Below are 20,558 nucleotides of genomic sequence, written 5' to 3' on the forward strand. Positions count from 1 at the left end.
GTGAGGCAGAGTTAAGAAGACAGAGCCCCCAGGGACCTGGGGGAGGCACTTTTTCAAACCTTGTCACATAGGTAAAGGGCCCTTAGAGATCAAGAAATCTCTCCGTTTTCCAGAGGGGAAACTGAGGGCCGGGGATGTCAGAGTTCCCAGAGAGATTACCAAAACAGAGAGGTTAGAAGAGACCCCAAAGGTCGAGGCGCGCAGGGGCTGTTAGACATGGGGATGCCCTTTACAATACTATCCCCCAATGACGATCCCATCACTCATCCCAGCTCCACCCCTGAGGCCACACAGACCACACACACTCCAGCCAGTAGGGCCTGAGCCAGCCAAACCCAGAGGCCAGGCACTCGGCGGCTACCGTGCCTGTCCCGCCCATTTCGCCTCATAAGGCTGAGGTCCACCCCTTCTCTCCTCACCTTCTGTCCCGGTCCTGACCTCCTCGCTACTCTTCTGACCCGATTCCTTCCCTCCCTTCACAGCACAAACCTGCCCCTGCCTCTCCCTTACAGCCTTGCCATGGCTCCCCAGTACCCTTGGCACAAAGCCCAGGCGCCTCTCCACAACCTTCAAGGCCCTGCCGGCACCTCCAGCCTCATCTCTCACAGTGACTCTATACTCACTCAAGTCATGTGTCATTTGCTGAAGGACCTGTATGCTTTCTTGCTTCCCAGCCATTGTACCTGCTGTTCCCTCTGCCTAGAATACATGACCCACAGCCCGCCATGTCTGGTTAGTTAGCTGCTCATCGTTCTCTCCGTCACAGCCAAGCTGTCCCTCCCAGGAAGCCCTCCCTGGCTAGGGCAGTTTCCCCCTTTGCACTCCTGCGGGCTCTGGACTCCCCCATACCGGCCCTGCTCACTCTGGAGCACTGAGGACACGGCTGTCTCCTCCACTGGGCTGTGAGCTCCATGAGGGCAGGGCTGGGGCTGTTTTGGTCACCACTGTGTCCCCAGCACAGGGCTGGGCACAAAGGAAGCCCTCCGGGATTGAGGTTTCGTGACAGGGTCGGTTCCCCCTACACACACCTCATTTTTCTACCCTCTCAACTGTAGAACAGGGGTAGCAATGGAATGGGGAGAAGGAGTGGGTATGTTTGGGAGGGCCTGGCGGAAGAATTGACCTCACTGGGGAGGGGGGCAGGGCTCACAGGATGGTACCTGCCTCCCTCCTACCTACCACAAATGGTACCTGCCTCCCTCCCTCCCTCCCTCCCTCCCTCTCTCTCTCTCTCTCTCTGCCCAGAGTCCTATTCTGGCCTCACTCACGACAGGACTTTGGTTCTGCCCCAGACCCAGAATTTTTCAACACTGGCCACTCTTTAATCTTTACCACCCTTCATTTCTCATTTGACTTTCCTGTCAGCTCCATGAAGAATACAACAGTTGACCCTACTATGCTTTAAATGGGCAACTGAGGCAGTTTGACTAAGCCTCTTCACCGCATGCAACCCTCCATGGCTCCCCAGTGCCCTCGGAGGAAAGCCCAGCCTGTCCCCTTTGGCCCACAAGGCCCTAGGTGAGGCAGCCCCACCCTTCTGCACTGGACAGCCCTCTACTGCTTAAGTCTATCATGCTTCCACTTCCCTTCTCCTACTCCTACTCTTGACTTTCCTTTGGGGAGCCCCTTCTAAGTCCAGTTCTAGGCACAGGCCACTCCAGAGTCACAGCAACTGGTCCAGGGACGATCACATGGTCCAAGATCAGCAGACTTTCTGCTGCAGCAACTAAGCTGGAAGGATGAGAGCTTGGAACTGCTGGGGTCATCACTGCCATCAGGGAGTGCCTAATGGATGAAACTACTAGAATGAATCTCACACTGAAAAAAGCAGAGGTGAGCTTGCCTGCTGCCTAGATCCAGATGTACCCGAAGTCAGGCACCCCTGGCCTATGAGGTGAGCAAACAAATACCTTTTTGCTTAAGTGTAGACGGATTATGAGTCCTAATACAGCATTTCTCTTGCTCATTCTCCACCCACCCCCAACATAGCAGCCACCCTGAAATTACCCACAGTTCTTTGAGCTATGCCATGCACTGCCACTTCCAGGCTTGTGCCCAGGGCACACCCAGTACCTGGTCAACTCCTACTCATCCTTCAAAGCCCAACTCCGGCACCAGTTCCTCTGGAGTGCCTTCCCCCAACCCCCTCACTTTCTCTTCTGTGGCCCCCAAAGCAATGGTTTCTCTAGTGTCTATCAGAACACCCCTCCCGCCCCGACAGACAGGGGCTCCCTGGGTCTCGTGTCCACACTGGGCCTGGCATGGAGTAGGCACCGGTCAATGACTGTTTATTGAATAAATGTACTGCTGGAGTAAGAAGTGGCTTAGAGTCCAGTATACCATGTGGGTGGGTATGTGAATGGATGAACGGGGGTCCGGTATAGGAACTGGGGCCTCGTGGATGAGGCCGAGTCCTGTCCTGCCCTCTTCCACCATCATCCTTGACCCTCACACCCCCACTACTCCCATTCTGCAGACGAGAAAACCCGAGGCTCAGAAAGGAGAAACCACTGACCCAGTCACACACCTCCTCTTCATCTCACTTGCAGGTGAGGGCAGGGAAGGAAGACCCCAGGGTCAGCGTGGGGGAGGGGGGACTTCCTAAGTTTATTGGGCAACAGGCTGCAGGTGAGGGGCTGACAGGAGGAGGGTGGGGCTGTAATAACTTAAAAACCGGAGGTGAGAGCGGCAGCTCCTCGGGAGGCCTCTGCAGAGGGGAGGGGGCGGGGTATTTACAAGGATTTGTACAAAGTGCCCCGCGCCAGCCTGGGGCAGGAAAGGGGGGTTCGAGCAGGAGGGGATGGGGGGGGAAGGAATCTGCCTCTCTGACCCCCACTCCCAACCCCACCCACCCCAGTTCTCCGTCCAGTCTTTAGGCTCAGCAACTCTTCTTGCCCCTGCCCAAGGCCTAATTCTTGAGCTGTTGGGGGGAATGGAAGTTTCCTGTTTCCCTTTCTGCCCCCCCTGCCCCCAAAGTTTCCTCAGGTACCCGCGGCAGGGTGAGGGGGGACAGGACGAGCTGGAGGCTCCAGGAAGGCGCCAGCTTCCCCTGTGAAGCCCCTTTGCTCTTCTCTCCTGCCCAGCGGCCCCAGAGAACAGCAGAGGGGACAATCTCTGCCCCCAGACCGATTTCAGGGAAACTGAAGTGATGACAAAGGGAGAATCCCCTCCTTGACCCCCTTTCTCTCCTGCCGAAGCGAAGTGGGAGAGGAAAAGAGGAGGGGACCCAGGGCCATGACGGCTCAGAGCTCGAGGTCATTGGAGATGCGGGTGACGAGGGTGCGGAAGGCCAGGGCAGTGCCCGCCACGCGGCGGAAGAGCACTCCTCGCAGGCCCGGCCGGGGCAGCTGGCAGACCTCCACTTCAAAGTGGGACAGGGGCTCGGGCCCGCCCGCACCCCCGTGCAGGCAGGCCAGCAGGAACGGCTGTGGCTGGCGGCAGCGGCAGCGGGCGGCCGCCGTGGCCTGGCGCAGAGCCGCCATCAGGGCCTCGGGCGGGCGCGAGCTGGTCAGCTTCACACTCCAGGGGAATCGGAGCAGCCGGGGGGCGGTTTCCGTTTGATCCCAAGGTAGATGGCAACTGAGGTGGGAAGATATTAGGGGTTAAAGATGGGGGAGAAGAGGAAGGTAACCCACTGTTCCCACTTTGGGACAGACCCCTAGGTATCTCCTCAAAACCTCTTTTACCCCAGTGACAGAGTATCAGCTGTACCTATAGCTATCAGCTGGAGACTACATTTCCCAGCCTCCCCTGCAGCCAGGTGTGGGCTTGTCTCCAAATTCCCGGATGTGCGTGGAAGCGATGGGTGCAACTCCACATCACCCTTTTCAAAGGAAACTGCACGCCCTGGACTCTCCTGTCCCACCTCCTGTGAGGCTGCAGCACGAGCTAGCCTGGGCCGTGAAGATGACGGGGCTCTAGGGGTGGGGATGTAAGAGCCCTGGGAACACAGTGAATCACCTCAGGAACAGAGCGGCCCTGCCAGCCCGGCCTGGACACAGGGTTTGTGTGTGAGAGAAGTTTATTCCTGTTTGTATTTTGGGGTCTCTTTGCTATAGCAGCTCAGCTTGTCTCCTAACTGATATATCCTTCTTCTGGTAATAATCATTTTCCCTTGAAGGACCAACCTACCTTACTCTAGACTAGGGGTTCTCACCTGGGAGCAGTACTGTCCCCCAAGGGATATTAGGAAACTTCTGGGGGCTTTTTGACTGTTAAAATGTCTTGGGATGGGAGCAATGCCAGCATTTATTAGTTTGGGCAGGAAGTTCAGGAATGATACACATTCTGCAATGTGTGAGAAGGCCCTGCCTATCAAAGAAATGTCTTGCCTAAAATACGAAGAGTGTTCCCCTTGAGAGGCACTGCAGATCTAGTCTTTCCGGTTTAGGTGGGGCATGAACACAAGGGTGAACACATGACTCACTTCCGGTCACATGCAACCCCCGTGGTCACTGTGATTGGTTCAAAGATGAGCATACCACTAAGTATGACCAATCAGAATACTCCACCCTTCTGGTCCCAGGCCTGGGTTTAGGGATGGACATGTGACCCATTTCCAGCCAATGAGATTCAGTCCTGGGACTGTTGGAACTGCTGGGGAGGCTCGCTATTTCCACTAGGGTTTCTACAATGGCCCAGAGCTGTTGGCAACCCTTGTGCCTCATTGGATGAGAGGGGAAAGGAGGTGTGGTGTCAACAGGGGGCGGAGTGGGTTAGAGATGGGAGAGGCTGAAGTTAAAGATGGTCAAGGGATAATGCTCAGGGATGGAGGTGGAAATGAGAGGAAATCAAGGGGGCGGGGTGGGTAACAGGAGCCAGCAGAGAAGGGAGGGTCATAGGGACATTTCAGGAAGTTGGCCTTGGAGGATGAGGATGAGGCTTGGGCCCCATCTAAGGGTCTGGTGAGGTACTTACACCAGTGGGGTCTGAGACAGGCAAAATGGGAGGGGCTGATGTGGCACTCAGAGGAGGCACATGCACTCACCTTGTGACCTCAGGTCCCCCGATTCTCTCAGGTTCGTCTGTGACCCTAGGGGAGGGGAGGGGGGAAGAGTGTCTAATCTGGACATAGGGGCCTCTCCCTCAACCCACTGGTTCCAGGACTCTGGGCAGCCCCTGCCTCAGCCCTGGTCCCCCCCTGCTGTATGGAGCTGGGCTGGAGAGGGCTGGGAGTCAGGATTTGATCTCCCTCTCCATGCCCAGAAGGGGAGCCCCGTCTGAAATGGTTAGTGCAGGTTGAAGGAAAGATACTGAAGGATTTGGAAGACAAAAGAGGGCGGGGGTGGGCAGAGACACATACCTACATATAGAAGGACGGACACACACACACACACACACACACACACACACACACACACACCTCCTTCAGGCTGTACTCAAATGAAGCCTCCTTAGTGAGGCCTGCCCCATGTAAAACCGCACCCTCCCTTCTCCACACCCCTGACCCCCCCTTCCTTGCTTCCTGTTTCTCCTTAGTACTTGCCACTACCTGACAGTATATATATTTTACTTAGTTATTGTTTACTGTCTGGGTCCCCTAGTAGAATGTCCTGGGCAGGGATTTTATCCCTTTTGTTCACTTTACTCTGGGCCCACGATGGTGCCAGGCACACAGTAGACACTCAAGGAATAGTAATAGTAAATATTTATAAAGCATTTTCCAAGGCAAGATTTTAAGCTCAGTCCGTGCATCACCTCGCTTAGTGATATACCTCACCGCACGACAACCCTAGGAGGAAGGTACGGTTATGACTATCCCCACTTCAGGGAAGGGGAAAGTAAGGCCCAGAGAAGTTAGGTCATTTGCTTAAGGGCACTCAGAAGAGCTCGGGTCTGAACCCCAAGAGCCTGGCTCCAGAGGCCAGACTATTGTTTATTAACTGAGTGAGGAAATGAACCACCAGAGCCCCTACCCGACTCACAGCGCCCCCTCCCGCCAGGCCCGCACACAGGTCAGACATGCAGATAGAGAGGCAGAGCCAGTGAAAGCAGAGCGGGGAGGGGACTTACTGATCTTGGATCCCTGGGGCAGAGAGGCGCCCGAAACACAGCGGTTAGAGTTCTGCCGTTTAGAGGGATCGAGGGTAACCCTGCAGCGTGAGGAGGGAGGCGAAGGGTGACGGAGGAAGAGGAGGAGACGTGGGGATACAGAGGCAGAGTAGAGCAGAAGACAGGTTAGGCCCCGTCAGCCCCCCACCCCGCTCCCCAGACCCCACATCCCGTGGGGCTCACCTTCGGGTCAGTTTGGAGGTCAGCTTGGTGAAGAGGTTGGTGGTGGGGCGGGGCCGCCCAGTGGGCAGGGGTGCGGCCTCATGGGCCAGTGTGGGAGAGGCGGGGGGCCCATTCTGCACGCCCCCACCTGCCCCGCCCCCTGCCCGCCTGTCCCGGACCTGGCCACCGTGGAACGTGCTGCGGACGGTGGAGCCGCGTGCCAGGCGGCTCCGCTCCCCTGATGGGGGAGCCAGGCTGTGACTGGAGGGGGAGGCGGGGGGCACCCGTGGGGTCCCCGAGCTGTGGGCAGAGAGGTACAAGTCAGGGTGGGGCCTTGAGGCAGGCCAAGTCCCCAGCCCCCTGCTTCTCCACTCGTCATTCCTGAGATCAGAAACCTCTAGCAACCTGGAGCTCAGAGACAGGGCTGCTGCGTACATTGTGCAGGCTGTGCGCTGTGCAACCCTAGTATTGTCTTACCACCTCGTCTCAACTCCTAAGTCATCCCTCCTTCAAACCATCCTTTCTTTAAACTCTGCCCCCTCCCATCTGTCCCCTATCCCAATTCTCCTCTCTCCAAACTCGGCAATTGAATAGATTCAGATACATGTTTGGATGAATCCCTTGCCATTTGCCATCCAAACCTCAGGAACCAAACCAACTGTGCAAACACTTTGCTATTATTCAATCGCGGGAAAGGAATAGATGTGAACATCAAGGGGACCTACATTCATTATGAAAACGTTTCAACAGGTGAAAAGAAAGAGGAAGGCACCCTCTCCCTAACTCTCTCAAGATGCTGTGTGGGCAGAGGTGGATCCACTATCCCAGGGCCCTCCTCCAGGCCCTCTAAGGCTCCCAGTCCTGACAGCAGGAGCCAGACCTCCAGTTTCTATCCTAGGGAGCCGGGACGAGCCTGGATCTCAAAGAGGGAGCCCTGATTGGCAGATACCACTACCTCTCTCCCAGAATCCATACACCTTGTTTTACTCTTAGTGACCAAACCCCTTAGAGTATGAACATTGCACATGGCTGCCCAGCCAGATACTACATTTCCCAGCCTCCCTTGCAGCTCGGGGTGGTCATGTGACCATGCTCTGGCCAACAGAATATAAACAGAAGTGCTTTGTACCATTTCTGGGTCATGCCTCTAAAAAGAAAGCAGTTTGCACTCCACTTTCTTTCCACCCTACTTGCTGGTTGCGAAACAGTGGTAACTGGTGCAGTGGCCTCAGGTCCAGAGCTGCAGCCTCATGTTGAAATTGGTCCTGAATCCTTGGAGGACACCCCCTCCTACCTCTGGATGGTTGCATCACAGAGGACTAAACCTCCGTCTCATCCACTGCACTCTGGGGTCTTTTCATTCCTGAATCTATAATCTAACTATACACTATCTCTCGGCCAGAACTGGGAGGCCATATGTTATAGTGATTACAAGTACAGATTCTGGAGTCAGTCTGGAATCTTTGCTCCTTGACTTACCAGCTGTGTGGCCTTGGACAAGTTACTTAAGCTATCTATGCCTCATTTCCTCAGCTGTAAAATGGAGATACCAGGATCGACCTCATAGAATTGTTAGGGGCATTCAACTAGCTAATGTACAGAGGCCTGGCACATGGTTACTGCTTGAAACATGTTGGCTGTTCTTATTTTTATTTAACAACCACAAAAAAGCTCGTACTCATCAAATGCCTTCTGTGTCTCAGACCCTGTGCCAGGTACAAGGACACACCTGATCTCCACTGGATCCCTCTAATAGGGTCTGGAGGCAGAGAACATCAGCCCCATCTTACACAGGAGGAAATGGAGGCTCAGACACCTGCCGAAGAGCTAAGAGGCAAGATTCAAACTCAGAGCTGAGGAGCCACAGAATCACTGCCCTCAACCACTCCATTACCTTGCCCCCCCACAAACAGTAACACCTGCATCTGTTTATCAGGTGCTTCCCAGAGGGCACCTCGGCGTCATGCCTGCCAGTCCTGGTGGGCGGCAGTGTCATTATCCTGAAGCCTGCCCCACTCCCAGACTTGAACTGTGATGTGAACCAATTCATTCCCTTTTTATGCTCCAGCCAGTCTGTGCTGGTTTCCCTCACATGCCAGCTGAAAGAGACAGAACAGACTCAGGCAAAGAAGTTTGAAACCCAGCCAACCAGAGGATGTTGAAGCTGTGACAATCTGGGGCTTCTCTCCAGCTCTAAAAATGGATCATTCAAAAAAAAAAAAAAGAATCAACTCAGGTTCCCAAGGCTCGTAGGCAGAGAATGGGGCAGACTGCTTTCCTGGTGCTGATGACTAATTAATTAAGGGTGGAGGATTTTCAGGGGAGTCTGGGAGAGGGAGGACGTGGGTAGATTCTGCCAAGGGAAGGGCAGACACAGACTCCCCAGTCCCCATGGCACCCCTCCCCGCATCTATCATCTGAGATCAAGGGGGCCCTGCTCACCTACACCCCACTGCCCCCTCCCTGTTGCTGCCCTCCCTCCATACCTGTTTTCTTTGCCATTTGGCAACAGGGATGGGCGCTCAGCCCCCGGGCGTTCTGTGCAAACGTAGGTGTTTCTGCGGGTCATCATGCTGGGGGGGAGGTTGTTCTGCAGAAGACAAGGCCGGGAGGAGAGTGAGGGAGCAAAGGGACACCCCTTAATCCCCCTTTACCCTCTATGGCCTCCCTCATTAGGAACGAGGCAGGGAGGACTTCCCTGGCAGTCCAGTGGTTAAGACTCCGTGCTCCCAATGCAGGGGGCCGGGTTCGATCCCTGGTCGGGGAACTAAGATTGCGCATGCTGCAAGGCGCAGCCCAAAAATAATAATAATAAAGAAATAAATAAAAATAAAAAGAATGAGGCAGGGGCCTGTGTGTGAACTGAAAGTGAGTAGGTGGTTTATTGTACTTTGGCTAAAGACATGAAGGGTTAGTGGGCCATCCCAGCCATGTAGGCTGAGAGTCATAGAAGGCCTTGGAGCTGGGAGGAGAGAAGGTCAGGGAAGGTTCCCAGGGGGCAGCCTCGCCCCCCTCTCCTCTCCCAGCTCTCCCCCACCTCTAGCCACGTTAAACTTTGAAAAACATACTTATTCATGCCGTGCTGTCTCTCCTCATAAAGGCCTTTGCACGTGCTGTCTTATCTGCTTGGTTATTCCTCCTGTCTTTCCCTCTGACTCACTCTTAGGTATCTTTCAGGTGTCAGTTCATCATATATCCGTGCCCTGGCCCCAGGCTGAGTCAGCTGCACTCCCTGCTACAGCCTTGATCACTCTGATTGACCACATCTGTGGTCCCCAGCCCCTACTGCACCGAGCTCTCCGAGGACAGGAATGGCATATCAGGATTCTGTTGCCTCACAAAATGTGTTGGAAAGCGATCCCTCTTTCTCCCCTCTGGAAGTCTGCCTAAGTTGGGTATTATTCCTTCTTTCAGTGTGTGGAAGACTTCCACCAGCTTAAAGCCATCTGGGTCTGGAGTTTTCTTTATGGGAAGATGTTGAGACTGTTCAGGTTTTCTATTTCTTCTCGTGTCAGTTTTGGTTAACTGTGTTTTTAAAGACGTTTGTCCGTTTTGTCTAAGTTGTCAAATTTATTGGCATAGAGTAGTTCCTAATGCCATCTTACTACCTTTTTATGTTAGAACAAAGTTCCCTTTTTCACTTCTGATAGTGGTAATTTTGTGTTTGCTGTATTTTTTCTTTTAGTTTTTTTAATTGAAGTATAGTTGATTTACAATGTCACGTACTGTCTTTTTTATTAATTAGTCTTGCTAGGGGTCCATTGATTTTATTAATCGTTTCAAAGAATCAGACTTTGGCTTGTTGATTTTCTCTAGGGTACATCTGTTTTCTCCTTTATTGATTTCTTTTCTTCTCTTTATTATTTTCTTCCTTCTACTGCTTTTCTGGGTGCGCAGGGTCGGGGGGTAATTTGCTGTTCCTCTTCTACTTTCTTAAAGTGTGGGTTTATTTCAACAATTACAACAGTTCTCATTCACTGAGTGCTTACTGAGCCAGACACTGTGTGAAGACTGTACAAGATCCTCCCAACAACCCACGTTTTTGATGAGCTCATTTTCACAGGGTGGAGCAGTGAAGCTCAGAGAGGGGAAGTTACTTGCTCAAGGTCACACAGCTCATCAATGTAATTCAAACTCTGGTCTATGTAGCTTCAGCGTCCTGACCACCTTCCTGTAACTTGTCTCCATCCTTGTCTCTGATGAGGAGGATATTTTGGCTCCCTTAGCTTGTATTATGTTATACTAAGGAGCTGTAGAAGCAACAAAGCTGAACGCTACATTCCCCAGAAACTCCTCTGCAGCCCAGGTTCTGGATATGAATGGGTTCTGCCAATCTTTGCACTCATGATCTGCAAGGTGGAAAAGGGGTGGCAGCCACTTTCTTGCCCCCTTTGACTTGGGCTCACACAGGCAAATCCGTGAGATGAGGGTCTTTGCTTCAGCAGGGCACCAGTGCCAGTTCTCCAGACTTCTGGGCAGCAGAGGCTCTTCTTCTGGAGAATGAAGTTTCTGAGTCTTGCATTGCAGCCATGACTGTGTGTTCTTGAATTCAACAGAGCTAGAGGTGGCCTCAGAGGCGGCAGCTCCCTTGGTGGGTCAATTCTGCTGTGGCAATATGTCATTCTTGTAGGTCTTGTCTATTGCCTGCCCCTCCAGCCCTTCCTACAATTGTATAAGCACCACACCTAATTCCCCGTATTAATTCCTTCCCGTCGAACTTCTTTCTGACACTGAATCCTAATTTATACACTAGAATCAAGTACAAGCTTAGGCAGAGAGAGCACTCAATAAATGTCTGTTGAGTGAACGACTGAACGGATAAAACAAAGAGTCCCATGTGGTGGTCTGGGGAACAGGATGGGAAACGGCAGAGTCTGAAAAATGTGACCCAGGTGGCATCGATAGGCTGGGCCACAGGTGGTGGCACCCCTGGTCCCATCCCCCAGCCCCTCCACTCACAGGGGTGCTCGTACTGTCCTTCCGCCGCTCTGGGATCTCTGCCTTGTTGGGGTTGTGGGCGCTGCTGACCATGGGGCTGGAGGGGGGCAGCCCTCGGCTCCCACTCCCCGCGGCACTGCAGCTCGCCTTCCGGCCTGGCAGGCGCTCCTCCTTCAGCTCCGCCTCCCCTGTGCTGGTTGGGCTGCGCTTGGGGTGCAGGGGTGCAGGGGATGGGCCACCTGGTAGAGGGAGGGGACAGTTTAGGGTTGGCGTCACCTGGAAAAGCCAAAACATACTCCAGATGATCCTTAGAACCTTAGAATTCCTCACATAGGCTACAACCTTTGCATGGGCCATTCTGATAATACCTAAGTGACAACATATATACTGACCCAGAAGCTCCACATAAATGACATGACACACATACAGGTTATTCACTGCATCCTTCTTCTTTTTTTTTTCAGGCCAAAAGATTGGGAACAGGCTAAATGCCCCTTAATATGGGGATAACTAAGTAAGTCAAGATATTGTCACACAATGGAATACTATGCAACTATAAAAAATGTTCCAATACAGAAAGATCTTCAAGATAGATTGTGAGGTAGAAAAGGCAAGGCAAGGTATGAGGTCTACAGTGGGCTATCATGTGTATAAAAAGGGGGAAAAGGGCTTCCCTGGTGGCGCAGTGGTTGAGTGTCCGCCTGCCGATGCAGGGGACGTGGGTTCGTGCCCTGGTCTGGGAAGATCCCACATGCCGCGGAGCGGCTGGGCCCATGAGCCATGGCCGCTGAGCCTGCACATCCGGAGCCTGTGCTCCGCAATGGGAGAGGCCACAACAGTGAGAGGCCTGCGTACCGCAAAAAAAAAAAAAAAAAAAAAAGGGGGAGAAGTGTTTAACTATATCTATTTATCTATACTTGTTTATAAATGAATGTTGCCCAAAGGCTATTGTTTCTATTAAAAGGGGGGAATATATCTTTATAGCATATTAATATATTAATATTGTATTTATCCATCTTTATGCAGTTAAAAATTTTTCTCTTTCTCCTTCTTTTCACATCTTTCTCTTTATATATTTATATATGAATGAAACTTCTCTGAAAGAATTGATATAAAACCGGTAATGGTGGCTGCGAGATACGTGTAGGACAAAGACTTTTTTACCATCTACCCTTCCTGCGCTATCAAGTTTTGAAGGATGTGAGTGTAACAGTTTCAAAAACAAACCAAAACAAATTCTGTCCTTTAGAACATCTTGGGAATTTACAGTTGTAGAACCCGGGGGTTAAACTTGTTCTAGAACTTCAGAGAGTCAGAACTTCTGCATGTTAAATCCTCAGGGAACTTAATGCGCAAAAGTCCCAGAACCATAACAAGCTCTACAACGATGGACACAGGACACTCATAAACCATCTTTTATCCTGAGAACCCCAGAACCCAGAAGGTCTCCATGTGGGTTATTTTTAAAGGTTACCATGTTCTAACCGTAGGATGCTGGAGGCACAAGCTTCTTAGGGACTCTCTGGGCCAATCTCGCTATTATAGGTGGGGAAAAGGAGATCCAGGGGAGGGGAACGGCTTGACCAACCAGAACAAAGCAGGTTCTGCTCAGAACTGATGCTAAGCTTCCCTGACTCCCCTCTCCCTGTACTAGTGCCCGTCCCAGAGTAAAGAATTTCACCCCTAGAGAGAAGTAGGGCTGCAAAAATAACGGAAAGTTGGAAATCACCTTGGCAGTTCCTGAACTGTTAAACGTAGAGTTACCATATGACTCAGCAATTCCACTCCTAGGTACTTGCCCAAGAGAAATGAAATCATACATCTACACAAAAACTTGTACATGAATGTACACAGCAATGCTATTCATAGTAACCAGAGGTGGAAACAACCCAAATGACCCTCAGCTGATGAATGGATAAACAAAATATGGTATATCCACGCAATGGAATATTATTCGGCCATAAAAAAATGAAGCACTGATACTGCTACGATACAGATGAACCTTGAAAACATGATGCTAAGTGAAAGAATCCAGTCACAAAAGGTCACATACTGTATGATTCCATTCATATGAAATGTCCAGACTAGGAAAATCTACAGAGATAGTAAATAGATTAGTAGTTGTCAGAGGCTGGAGGTTGGGCTGGATGGGAGATTTGAAATAGATGAATAAGGGTTATGGAGTTTCTTTATGGGGTACTGACAATGTTCTAAAGTTGACTGTGGTGAAGGATACACAAATCTGTGAGTATACTAACGCCACTGATCTGCACACTTTCAATGTATGTGAACTATATCTCAATAAAGCTGTTGAAAAATAGTGGGGATGATTAACATTTGATGAGGGTATAGGCAAGAGACCTCTTGGAAGTTCCCATGTCTCATTTGTGGTGGTAGTGGCGGTGGGTCTGTTGTCTGCAGGGGATGAGATATATGTTAGTTGCAGAATGTGGGATGCAATCAGGTGTCTGCCCACTCCCTTCCCACTAGTACGTAAGGAGGAGAGGCCAGAGGGCAGGCTCTCAGCAGCCATTTTGTACAATGTGTCATCCTGTGTCCTAGTCAAGTGGATTGATCCCAACTGGACCTGATATCAAGTGGACCAAAGAGATTCCAGCTATTATTTGAGCTGGCCTCTAAAACCGAGTTGTAAGGAGTTAAGAGACTGGGAAAAAGATAAGGCAGGATATGTAAGAAAGAAAGGAAAAAACAGACGAGCAGAGAAGAAGCAAGACACAGAGTGTCTGCTCTGGGTCTGGCTGCTTTTCCAGTTTCTAACCCCTTACTGAGCCTGACTGCCTCCAAATTTCACGCAGTTTCCCTGCCCCTTTATAAGGCACTCCTCCCTTCGCTGCAGGTGGTGCGAGCAGGTTTCTGCCGCTTGCCAGCCAGAGAGCCCTGACGTAAGGTGGGTCCGAGGCCCTGGGACCAGGGAGGGCGCGTGGGGGTGTGGGGCTGTCACTCACAGAAGTCGCTGTGCCTGCGCTGGCGGTGGTAGGTGGACGAGGAGCTCCGCTGCCCTTTGCTGTGGCTGGTGCCTTTGCTGGAGCTTGTTCCATTGGTGGTGTCGCTGGGCGCCCGCACCCGTGCCAGGGCCAGCCCCGGGGTGCCCCGGTCCCCACCCTCCTGCAGGAAGATGACAGATGAGGAACCTCAGCCTCTGTCCCCTCTGCCCCAGAAGTCCCCCCACCCCGGGCATCGCGCATCCCAAATGTCCCTGACGCCTTCTGACCTCAGTCTTCCTGCCCAGCAGGAGGTAGGTGGCGGTCACTTCGTTGTACTTCTGGCTGGTCAAGGCCTCTTTGATTTCTTCCCGCGTGTAGCCCATACCCACCATCACCTCTGGGAGAGGGGGATGGAGAGGAGGTTCATTTCTCCCCAGATCCTTCCCTTCCACTCGTTTCTGCATCACAGAATGCCTGCTCTTTGGCTTGTCCAGTACCCATTCCTCCTTCTGCCAGCAGTACCCTGATTTTCCTTGGAAGAACATTTCTTCCCCGCTCAGATCACCTGGCTGACTCCTGCCTGCTCCGAGCCCCAAGGGCAGGCATATAACTCAGGTCTGGACCATCAGAGTGTCCCATCCCCAAGGCCATACTGATTGGTTCAGGTTGGGCAGATGACCCAGGTATGGCCAATCAGAATGCTCCATACCCAGAGCCACAGTGATTGCTTAGGGTGGACATATGACCCAGTTCTGGCCAATAAAAGTGTTCCATCCCCAAGGTCAAATTGACTGGTTCAGGGGTAGTCAATGGGCACCGCCCTAGGGCTTCTATTGGAACATTAGGAAAGTGGTTTCTCTTCCTGATGGGGTGTCCAGGCCACTAGGATATGCTGCTGTCAGCTTGCTCCTGGCGGGGAGAGCTGCCCGGGAAAGAAGCCACCACTGAGAAGATCCCTAACAACTGTCTCTGAGCACCTGGATCCAGCTGTGCCTGAAGGCTGATATACCCTGGCCTTTTCAGTTATGTGAATGAATAACACACTATTAGGTTAAAACACATGAAATTGCTGGTATTAACATTTTTTGAGCTATTACAATGGCAATTTCACATGGTTCAACCTATTATTATTATCTGGTTTAAGCCAGAATGGCTTGGGTTTTCTGTTGCTTGCAACCAGGAAGTCCTGATTAATACAGTCAGATCTGATGGTGGCCTTGGTTTCCTCAGCTGTAGAATGAAGGTTACTGGATGGTTCCTAAGGGGCTCTTCCAGGGCTAATGCTTTTGGGGTCAAATGTTCGAGGGCTCCAGGCTGAAGGGATTGGGACCAAATGGGTGGAGGGTGAGGCACGTGCCAAGGTGGGAGTTTTTCTCAAACATGCAGATTACTGATGGCTTTGACCAAACTCTTCTGGAAGTGACTGTGATTTCCTGTGTCTTAACAGTCAAAGCTAACACAAAAGCACTTATTACATGCCTGATATAAGTGCTTTATATAATTTCATTCATTGAATATTCATAACAAACTTATGAGATAAGCCCTCTGATTATCCCGTTTTATAGATGAAGAAACAGAAGCACAGAGAGGGGAAGCCACTGGCCCTGGGTCACACAGCTAGAAAGTAGCAGCACAGGGACTGGAGCCCAGACTTCTCTGCTCTCCCCAATTGCCTTGCAAACTTCTGTGATGCACTAACCAAAGGGGTAGGTGCTGGGAAGCTCCTACCCCTGGCTCTGGGGTCTATGGCTCTGCTCTCCCTGACCCTCACCGATTCGCTTGGTGTCCCCGAAGTCCTCCTCGGGCTCTGTGTATGGCTTCAACTCCTCACCCTCATAGCCGATGTTGATCCATTTGTCTTTCATGATTTGCTACAGGAATCGGGAGCAGGACAGGGAAGGGGAAAGAGAGATGTCAGAAGGAACTGGGAAAAATATAGCTTCCCACCTCCCACGCAGGCCCCTGAATGGGGTTCCTGCCCTGCCCCGCCCCCACCTCCAAGGCCTAGCACCCCAGAATCGAGAGCTTCCTGAGAGCTAGCACCTCCTCGCCCTATCCCTCACCCACCCAGCTGAAGCCTCCTGAAGCCACCCTTCCTCCTCCGCATCATCTGGGTCCCTGGCACCCTGTGATCATTCTAGGAGCTCATTAGCTAATTACTGGCATGTCGGGGAGTGGGCGAGGCTGTTTGGGGGGCGGTGTCAGGACGGGCCTGGGAGCCTTTTCCTGGGCTGCCTGTCTCCCCTCACCTTCCAGCAGCGGGTCGGGCACGGGAGAGGGAGGAATAGTGTCAGTCAAGGAGGCTTCAGTGGGAGGGGTGTGGGGTGGAGGCTTAGCTTACCTCGAGAGTACAGCGTTTCGCTGGGTTCAGCACCAAAAATCTCCGCAGGATGCTCTCACAGTCTGTTGACATGTAGAAAGGGACCCGGTACTTCCCTCTGAGGACTCGCTCTCGCAGCTCCTGGGGGGATGGGGTTACTGGGGGAGGGGTCCGCCCCGTTTTCATTACACACACACACACACACACACACACACACACACACATCTTTCTCCCAATCCCCCGACAAAAGTGATAGGAGCTCCAGGTCCCAGCCCTGGTGCAGTGGGAAAAACCCCACCACTTTTCCCGACCTCAGTTCCAATCTGTAAAACGGGAACGTTGTCACAGATGCAGCAGTTTTCAAAAAAGTTTTTTTAAAAAGTGATATAACTTTTCACTCTGAGTTAATCTTACAGAGAGGGTGAGTTCTATAAGCCAGATAAGAGGGGAGGTGGGTCGGTGAGTCAGCCTCTGGGGCCTTAGTTTCCGTGTCTGTCAACAGGGATCACAGCACTCACTCCCCAGGCCAGGGTAGGAGTGAGCCTGTAGGAGTAAATGCCTAGCGCGAGTCATGTCCAGAGCAAGTTCCGTACCTCATGGATTGTGGGATCCTAGTTCCAGCACCGGGGATCGAACCTGGACCCTCGGCAGTGAAAGCGCGGAGTCCTAACCACTGGACCGCCAGGGATTCCGCGAGTGTTTTTTTAAAATTAATTAATTAATTAAGTTTTGGCTGCATTGGGTCTTCGTTGCTGCGGGTGGGCTTTCTCTGGTTGCGGCGAGTGGGGGCTACTCTTCGTTGCAGTGCATGGACTTCTCATTGCGGTGGCCTCTGTTGCAGAGCACGGGCTCTAGGCGTGCGGGCCTCAGCAGTTGTGGCACGTGGGCTCAGCAGTTGTGGCTCACAGGCTCTAGAGCGCAGGCTCAGTAGTTGTGGCACACGGGCTTAGTTGCTCTGTGGCATGTGGGATCCTCCCGGCCCAGGGCACGAACCCACGTCCCTTGCATTGGCAGGCGGAGTCCCAATCACTGCGCCACCAGGGAAGTACCCGCAAGTGCTTTTTTAATACTAGGTTTACAAAAGGGGAGGAGAGAGGGGCATCCTGCCCCCCATCCCCCATGGCTTTCCAAAAAGCTATGAGGCCCTGGCAGTTTCAAAGAATGAGCACTGATTTATATGCTGACTTTTTTTTCTTTAAGGGCCTTTTAGGAGGGCCCTGCCAAGGTTATGAGAGAAAACATAAGTCCCACGCTCCACGGCATGGCAGTAGGAAGAGCCCCTTCCATCCTGAATAAAGAACGGAGGTAGATAGAAAATGGACGGTAGGGTGAATGGGGCAAGGGGCCTCTTGGGGTGGAGCCCTCTGCCAGGGCCTGGGCTGGGAGCTCCCTCGGGGGCCTTCTCCTAAAAGGGCTGGATGCGGCCTGTGCCTGGGGAGCCTGCAGATCATCACAGCCTGAAGGGTCGTGAATATTTCATAGTAACGAGGATCGCTTTCAGAGCACTCACCCGGTGCTGGGCAGCGTTCTCAGCGCTTTACACATATGACATGTGTTCACAAGGATGCTGTGAAGCAGGGTTAGGACGCCCCGTTTTCCAGACAAGGAAACTGAGGCCCAGAGAAGTTAAGTCACTTGCTCTGGGACTGTGCAGCCAGGAAGTGGCAGGGCCAGGGTTCAAAGCCAGGTAGTCAAGGCCCGGAGCCTGTGCTGCTGTGTAACCACCACTCCACGCCGCCTCTGTCACGTGATGGTGAGAAGTAGCCATCAGGCCACGGACACCATCACCAGGGCAGCTCCCGAGCGTGACACCCTGGGCAGATGCCAGGTCCCCGTGAAGGGCTTCACACACCCAGTCTGGCTGTAACTGTCCCCATCTTACAGGTGGGGAAACGGAGGTTCAGAAAGGGACTTGTTCAATGTCACTCAGCAAGGAAATGACAGAGCAGGGATCTGCCCCCAGCTGCATATCTCCTTCACCCAGCAAGGCTTGGGGTGCCTGGTGGGGAAACTGGGACAACAGGAGGTGGCAAGGGCCTGGGGCAGGTGAGAGGCAGGTCTGGCCCTTTGGGAAGTTCTCTTGGCTTCATGCGTGGGGCTCAGAAAGATGATTCTGTGATCTCAGCAAGTCCTCGAGTCGCTGCTGTGAGGCTGGTACCCTAGGGTCCTCACTGAACCGAGGTGGAGACGGCCTCGGCGGAGTTGGCTGCTTCGCCGAAGCCACTGTGACGAAGGGGTCCCCGTCCTCATCACTCAGGGTTCTGCTGGCCTGTCCTCGGCAATGACCTCCCTGATCCCCTGACGGCTCCTCACGGCCGCATCAAGCAGCCTGAGCACTCCCGCTGAGGAATTCCCACCCGAAATGCACCACCTGGATCCAAGCGTGAGGACACACTGTGCAGCCCGGACTGAGGGAGGTTCTTTCCGCAAGATGACTGGCCTGAACTCATCACTGCCGTGCCATGGAAGACAAAGAACGGTGGAGGGACTGTTCCAGATGAAAGGAGACTAGAGACAGGACAACAGAACGCCATGAGGGCGCCTGAGCGGATGTTGGAGCAGAAGACACGGTGGCCAAGGATATTCTCGGGATGACTGATGCAACCTGAGCATGGGCCGTGGGTTAGAGGCCGGGAACACAACAGTGCTGGATTTCCCGAGCGTGATCGTGGATGGGGAAAGGCCGCGTCTCATGAGATCCCTATTGTATGCAGCCTTTAGGGATGAAGGCGCATTGTGTCTGCAACTGATTCCCATGTGTTCCATCAGTAACGGTGATGACAGCGGTACCACGAGCATATATAGACACTCACGTAGCACACGTGGCCGCAGGCAACCGGAGCATATCCTGAAAGGTACACACCTGTCCCCGGTTCTAGGCTGACAACTTCTCTGTTGACTGGCAATGTTTCAGAATAAAAAGTTCAAAGGGAAAAAAAAAAATCCGCCCCAACACTACAACTCAGCCCACGCTTCCCACCCCTTCCACAGAACGGGCCAGCATCTAGCGTGCTATATATTTTGCTTATTATTTTATTTTCTGCCTGGCTCTGCTCCAAGAATGTCGGTCCACGAGAGCAGTGTTTTTTGTTTGTTTAAGTGCACCATTCAACGGCTTTCAGTATATTCACCGAGTTGTTGCAACCATCACCAGAATCCGTTTTAGAACATGGTCATCGACCCCCAGAAGAAACTCTGTAGCCCAACCCCCCCTCCTCCCTAGTCTTAGGCAACCACCGATCTGCCTTCTGTCTCTATGGGCTTGCCTATTCTGGACATTTCATAGAAGGGGAACCCACAGCGGGTGGTCTTTTGTGACCAGCTTTTCCCACTTAGCGTGTTTTCAAGGATTGCCTGGGAAGCGGCATGTATGAAGGCAGGGGTTTCTGTCTCTTTTGTTCACCCTGTGTCAGCAAAACTTAAAACAGAGCCTGACCCGTGGACGGTAAGCAATAACTATGTACTGAGTGAACGAGTGAGTGAGCAGGATTTGAACCCAAGCCTGCTGGTGGCCAAGCCCACACCCTGAACCCCGACATAGCCTGGTCCACTTGGGCTAGCCGTGAGGCTGTGGGGACCTGGGTCCTACCTGACCCCCATCATGCCCTGTGACCTCGGCCCCACCCCTCCAGCCCTCTGCAGAAGAGGTGTTTAGGGGCCCGACCGTGAGGGCCAGAGAGACCCTCCCCGGGGGAGTCACAGCCCCCGTGCCAGCCCCACCCAGCACCTTGAGGTTGTGCCCGTCGAAGGGCAGGGAGCCGCTGACGAGGGTGTACAGGATGACACCGAGGCTCCAGATGTCCACCTCCGGCCCGTCGTACTTCTTGCCCTGGAACAGCTCCGGGGCGGCGTACGGGGGGCTCCCGCAGAACGTGTCCAGCTTCGAGCCCAGCGTGAACTCATTGCTGAAGCCGAAGTCGGCGATCTTGATGTTGGCCTCGGCGTCCAGCAAGAGGTTCTCGGCCTGCGAGGCAAGGAGAGGGCAGACGGTGGATGTGTGCGGCGCCAGAGCCAGCTGACCTGGTCTGACTGTGGCCCTGTCCCTGATTCTCTGTGTGACCTTGGGCAGTGACTTTACCTCTCTGGGCCTAGTTTCCTCATCCATAAGATGGGGATAAACATAGTCCCCACCTCACAGGGAC

General features: G+C 52.8%; 1 protein-coding gene across 3 annotated transcripts in view; it reads right to left on the bottom strand.

The window, feature by feature from the left end:
• Nucleotides 1-2,262: 2,262 nt before the first annotated feature.
• The window catches only part of MARK4 (microtubule affinity regulating kinase 4), a 29,578-nt gene continuing 11,282 nt past the window's right edge, over nt 2,263-20,558 (bottom strand). For 2 of the 3 annotated variants that reach the window (XM_059999326.1, XM_059999325.1), the window contains 10 exons: nt 20,144-20,380; nt 16,438-16,557; nt 15,868-15,967; nt 14,384-14,493; nt 14,118-14,277; nt 11,173-11,390; nt 8,700-8,803; nt 6,235-6,513; nt 4,988-5,032; nt 2,263-3,579 (listed from right to left, as the gene is read on the bottom strand). In XM_059999326.1, coding sequence (XP_059855309.1) covers nt 3,243-3,579; nt 4,988-5,032; nt 6,235-6,513; nt 8,700-8,803; nt 11,173-11,390; nt 14,118-14,277; nt 14,384-14,493; nt 15,868-15,967; nt 16,438-16,557; nt 20,144-20,380 — 1,710 coding nt within the window. In that variant the 3' untranslated portion in view covers nt 2,263-3,242. Of the gene's footprint in view, nt 3,580-4,987; nt 5,033-6,012; nt 6,093-6,234; nt 6,514-8,699; nt 8,804-11,172; nt 11,391-14,117; nt 14,278-14,383; nt 14,494-15,867; nt 15,968-16,437; nt 16,558-20,143; nt 20,381-20,558 lie in introns of all 3 variants that reach the window. The other variant, XM_059999327.1, reaches the window with a different exon arrangement.

This window comes from Delphinus delphis, chromosome 20 (genome assembly GCF_949987515.2).
Source record: "Delphinus delphis chromosome 20, mDelDel1.2, whole genome shotgun sequence".
Lineage (NCBI taxonomy): Eukaryota > Metazoa > Chordata > Mammalia > Artiodactyla > Delphinidae > Delphinus > Delphinus delphis.